This window comes from Pecten maximus, chromosome 16 (genome assembly GCF_902652985.1).
Source record: "Pecten maximus chromosome 16, xPecMax1.1, whole genome shotgun sequence".
Lineage (NCBI taxonomy): Eukaryota > Metazoa > Mollusca > Bivalvia > Pectinida > Pectinidae > Pecten > Pecten maximus.
The window spans coordinates 29,768,963-29,774,964 of NC_047030.1; the positions used below are offsets into that span (position 1 = coordinate 29,768,963).

At 37.0% G+C, this 6,002-nt stretch overlaps 1 protein-coding gene across 1 annotated transcript; it reads left to right on the top strand.

The window, feature by feature from the left end:
* Positions 1-329: 329 nt before the first annotated feature.
* LOC117314738 (probable G-protein coupled receptor B0563.6) lies at positions 330-3,487 on the top strand. The gene is made up of 2 exons (XM_033868826.1): positions 330-647; positions 1,297-3,487. The coding sequence occupies exon 2, from the start codon at positions 1,453-1,455 to the stop codon at positions 2,707-2,709; it is 1,257 nt and encodes a 418-aa protein (XP_033724717.1). The 5' UTR covers positions 330-647; positions 1,297-1,452; the 3' UTR covers positions 2,710-3,487.
* Positions 3,488-6,002: the final 2,515 nt, after the last annotated feature.

Below are 6,002 nucleotides of genomic sequence, written 5' to 3' on the forward strand. Positions count from 1 at the left end.
CTCGAGTGCATCTGTCAGCAGTCAGGTTTCAAAGACTAGCTACAAATCCCGGCAGTAAGTAACACTGCCTGGAATACGATACCGCAGTTTAATTAGATTTGCGATGACTGAATCGGCAGTCGTGAGTATCATGTAACACCGATTGTAACGTACGGGAAATGCCTCTATCAATCATAGCCTGTAACTATCACAGTGAACATGCTTTAATATCCCAGATCGATATATGGGGTGTGTGTAGACGCGGCAACATCATCAGATGACAGCATCTGTAAATTGTAGTCGTATAAGCGCCTATCTTGACAAGTACAACATGCGCGAAGGAAAGAGGGAGTGTCCAATCTGATGCGTGGCACCTGGGTATCACAGTGTCGTCAAACATTGTTAATGCAGCAGCTTAAATGCAAATGGGATTTCTGGAGGATGGATGTTGATGAAAGTCTGGAAAGTCGGATAACACCATCTGAAGATTGTTGGATTTTAATATTCAACTTGTGTCAGAAAAGTGACAAATTATTGAATTTGATTACGAAGATGCAAAATAGTATTGGATAATTGTACTTTTCCGTAAATGAATTAGGATTTGTTGCTCTTAATTCCTGCAGCGACAGAGAGAGGAGGATTGATAAAATATATAATACGGTGTCCAGGTAATAAAACCTTTCTTTTCATTGTTTTTCAAGTGCGAACTTGTCACAGTGGGTTTTTGTAGAGTGAGTTTGGAGCATGGTAAGTACCTGTATCTATAAACTAGGTTTAACAGAGGCTGTGCTGCTGTGGATGTTTGTAGATATATGGTAGATCAGTAGACAATATATACAGTAGTAAACAGCACCTGTTACGCCTTTAATAATACAGTCTATATGTATATACTTAATTTATGTAGTATATTTAATTATGAAATAATTTGTCCTATATAAAACTGATATAATCTCATCAAACATTTTTTCTCAACCGTTTTGTAATGCAGCGGTAAACACATATACCATATTTAAGGAGAACGTTATTCCGAAAGCATAAAATTTGCATGATATGTATGTTGACGTTTTATGATTTCTGCCGGATAATATTTAAAAATATTTTCCTGGTTACTCTTAACTCATGAAATCAAATATTGGGGAACATGTTTAGCTCATAAGTGCTGCATGTTCTTGTTTAAACATAATTATTTGGAACATTTTCCCCATTTACAAATCTTTCGAAAGCACAACGAAATATGTTATTTCAAAATTAAGTGAACAGTATTTAAAGTATTTTACTATGAAACAAATTGATAAATAGTTATGTTTTGCGTTTCAGTAAATTATCTGCCACGGAGTTCGAAGGACGGATTTTCTACTCTGTTTGTATGATTTGCCCATTGAGTACTAGCGGTGGATATGCTACCTATAATCAACCAAGTTTTTCTATGCGATTCCATATTCACAATATATAACTTGTAAAAGTAAATAAAACATGACCACGGCAATGGTTCGATTTGCAACAATAGCTGCCGAACTAAATTCTACAATTATCGCCCATGACTACAAACATTTCTGTAAACCAGCTTTACCATTCCCGATGTTAAATGTCACTTCCGGTGATGACGTCACCAACCTTGCAAGGAAACTTGATAAAATATCGGCAGCAATCAATCTTTATTTTCCTCCGATTTTAGTTGTTATGGGAACTATCTGTAACTGTATTGTCATCAAAGTCATGCGCAGTATGTACTTCCGGTTCCTGTCGACGTCTCTTTATATTGCCATCAACGCATTTATTGATAACTTCAGTTTACTGTTCCTGTTGACAGTACATTGGATTAATGCCAATTTCCCGTGGATCATATACAGGGGAATCAACGCCCATTTCATGTGCAAAGCATTCAACTTCTTCGGGTGGACGAGTAGTGATTTCGGAATTCTATTGACAGCCGCCATGACACTTGAGAGAAGCCTTGCAATCACTTTCCCATTGAAAGCTCAGAAATGGTGCAGCGTCTCTCGTGCTAAGCATATGTCAATACTACTATTGATACTGGCTGTTCTCAAAGACGCTCACTTCCTGTTCACTTCCGGCTTAATATCGCAGAACCAACGGTACAAGCTGTGCGAAATATCTTCCAAAAATAAAAACATGGTCATGTTTTGGCGTCTAATTTGGCCGTGGATTCATCATAGTTTTCTATTTGTAATGTTTACCGTGATAATCATCAGTAATATCATCATTCTCCGACATGTGAAGCTGTCTTATATCGTACAAAAGGCGGCCAATGTTTACTACAGAACTGGAAGTAAAAAACTGGAAAGCAGGGCGCATGCGTCAACAAATCACAGATCCCGCAGACGACAAATTCTTTTGATGTTGTTGGCGGATTCTATTACTATAATTGTATGTACGTTGCCGTTTTCAATCTACACAAGCGTGACTTCAAATGTGGTTATAGAGGATGACGAAGCTAAATCTATGGACCTTTTGATTTATTCGGCCTCGTTCTACCTTCTCTATATCAACAGGTGTGCTAACTTTTACCTGTATTGTCTGAGCGGCTCGAGATTTCGTTTTGCTCTAAAATTTGTATGTACGTATAAACGAACGCTGACAAACTCGTACCGGATGAGCAACAACGTTCATTCAGCCCCGGATACTCAGGTAGATTGTCAAATAAACTCCACTGGTGAAATGGACAACCAGCAGCTGGACACGTATGTCTGTAGGATGTGCGAGGGGTGAAAAATTAATTCGTCCTCTTTGCATCGTTCGAATTAGTCATGAAGACGAAATCGCGGACAGGTTCATCTTAACACTTAATCAGTAATGACAAGTATATTGTTACATATATTGTGTATTGAGAGTCCGTCCTACCTATCAATCACTACCGTGTGTCTGGGGTGATTGAATATAGTTGGAATATTTGTCACTATTTGTATACCATTGTCTTTTTATATTACAATGCTATATATTCCATCATAGATGTGCCTATTTTTAACAATGTTCTTTTTCTTTCTTTATATCATAACTTTGGGATAATCACTTAGCTAATTTCCCCAATACATATATATTCCTTATTTCTCACTATCTACATATCGAAAACATATCTATTTGCTGGTCTCCTATTGCATTACTTATATCCGACAGCTTTTGGATCTTAATGAATATGTCCCGTTTTCGTCAATAATTGCAAAAACAACATAAAACAAGTTATTTCCTGGCAACCTTTGTATAGAAACCTCTATATATCTGACATTTGATAAATTTACCTTGTTCGCAAGTTGTGAATGATTTAAAGATGGGGTCAACGCCTATGGAGATTTAACAATGACGCCGGCCTCCTCTCCAATTTATTTGATTTTTTCACCATTTTAGATACATGAAAATAAGCAATAATCGTATAAAGGATTAATCATTATATCAACCGATAGTCGTAGTGGACCTCCTTGCATAACACCAAGTTGAGTGAAGGGGTACCCAAACAAAATAGTTAATGATTTTCACAGGCTAATGTAGATTTTAAAAAAAAAATCATTTATAACAGTCTATAGTGTATTTTACTATCATTTCGATACCAAATATGTCTTATTGATATATATTCATGATAACATAATAATATATTTATCCAAAAAAAAAAAAACATGAAAATTTTTCACAACGTTTAAAGTGGGGACCAAATGTTGACCAAACCTTTCAGACATGGAATTAACAAATTACCCGACAGACGGTCATCTTAGATTCCGTCAGTTGGGATTTGTGGTCGTTTTGTTCTTATAATGTTTGAAAGTGATGGAAATGTATTCATAGTTCCATTTTGTTTGCTAGTTGTGGATGTACGATTTTAGGAACTAATCAGATGTAAGTACTACCATACTTTGTCAATAAAACATGGCGATTGAACAGATGATTATTAGAGGAAATTGGGGTACTGAGAAAATAGACTTACATAGTTCTACCGATAATAAACATCCGACAATGACGGTTCTTAGATCCCTCCGGAATATCTTGTATTTTTTGACACCAATAAACATTCGACAATGATGTTGTGAAAACCCTCTTGGACCTTGTTGTATTTTTGACACCAATAAACATCGGACAATGATGGTGTTGTATGTTTGACATCAATAAACATCTGACAATGATGCTGTTGTATATGTTTGACACCAATAAACATCTGACAATGATGATGTTGTATATGTTTGACACCAATAAACATCTGACAATGATGCTGTTGTATATGTTTGACCCCAATAAACATCTGACAATGATGCTGTTGTATATGTCTGACACCAATAAACATCTGACAATGACGGGTACTTAGATCCATCTGGAATATCTTTTTTGACGCTAATAAAAATCTGACAATGATGGTGTTAAGATCCATCTGGGACCTTGTTGTATATGTTTGACACCAATAAACATCTGACAATAACGAGTTCTTCGATCCATCTGGAATATCTTGTAATTTTTGACACCAATACACATCCGACAGTATGAATGGGCCGATATGTGTGATGTGCGTGGTGTGATTGATATCTGCTTTGCTGTGACAGATTAACATCGAGTTGGAAATATTGAATATTTATTTACACATTTACTACTGAGACGCGCCTTACATAAAAGTGCGATTAAATGTGTAAGTAATCTTGCCACTTTTCCTAACAGATCGACTTTCTCTTTGTCCTGTCAGTCCTGTCTTCTCCCTAATTGAAACCCATGAGATCGCAATTATTAATATGGCCTGTTTCATAAATGTCGACTTGAAATTAAAAAAAACCCACAATGGCGCGTTTTGAGTGTGTGTTACCTTCATCTCTTTCATTTCTCCCTTTTATCTATTTGATTTCGTCCGGGCTGTTGCGACAACATTGAGCTCTTAACAAAATCATTACCGATAAACGTCGGAATTATCTTTGTATATTTATGTATTTAAACTGTGCGGTGACTAATGGCGTTTCTGAAAACACAAGCTCGGAGACAACAAGGAGTGGTTCGCTATAGCCAGAAACAGTAGTGATACTGTACAATCAGATGTGTCATTTTTTTTTTCATGCCACATTCAATCTCGTTTCAACATGCACTTATCTGTTCGTTGTTGTTTTTTTGATTTTTTTTTTTTTTTTTGTTGTTTGTCAATTTTTTGTTTTTGTTTTTGTTTTAGTTTTTCGTTTTTTAAGGGTTCTCTTGGACGACATGGGTAAATCCAACTCAAAGAGTGCATACAAAGCGTATATTACAGGAAGTTTTTGTCCCTGAAACATCATCATACATAATTGTTTTTGTCTCGTTTGGTTTTGCGTTTTTCTGACGTCCTATCACTTTCCAATGTCATTAAAGGACGGACTCAGTTGTGTACGAAATGTATCCGTGAGGAGCAATGGGTGGGTGCTTTAGGAGTCTGCGGTAGAATCTGTTGTATGTTCGTGTTCGCCCCTCGTGATAGCCCAAATCTGATGTCGACTTCACAGTGCTACCTCACTGAAGAATGCTGCCGAAGACATCCAGCAGGACACCCCACCCAGTCACATTATACTGACAATGGGCTAACCAATCGACCCACTCTCTATAATGCTGAACGCTGAGCAAGGGCACCAATTACCAGTTAATAGACTCTGGGTGCATCGGCCAGGGGACAGAAACCCAAAGCCTTCCTCACAGGAGCGAACGCTTAACTAAAGGTCAAAAGTGAGCATTGCTAAGGGACACATCAGGACGAATGAAGATAAGATGCCAAATTTAGTCGTCTTTTTCGATAATTAAATGGGAGCAACAGGTACAATTCTTCATACAGAAGGACCACAGAGGCTCACGTGCAATGTACGAGGACGGGGAAGTATGACCTATTAGGGTTACATGAAAGACTTGAAAACGACATACTATCCGTATTGTTGGTCTTATTTTACAGTAAATACGACCTATCCTACTGGACAGCATGGCTCTTCATTTTTCCTATTATATTAAAACATCTGAGGAAAATATTTGTATTTTTTTATTTATTTATTTATTTTTTTGCTTGGTACCACCGATGGAACCTG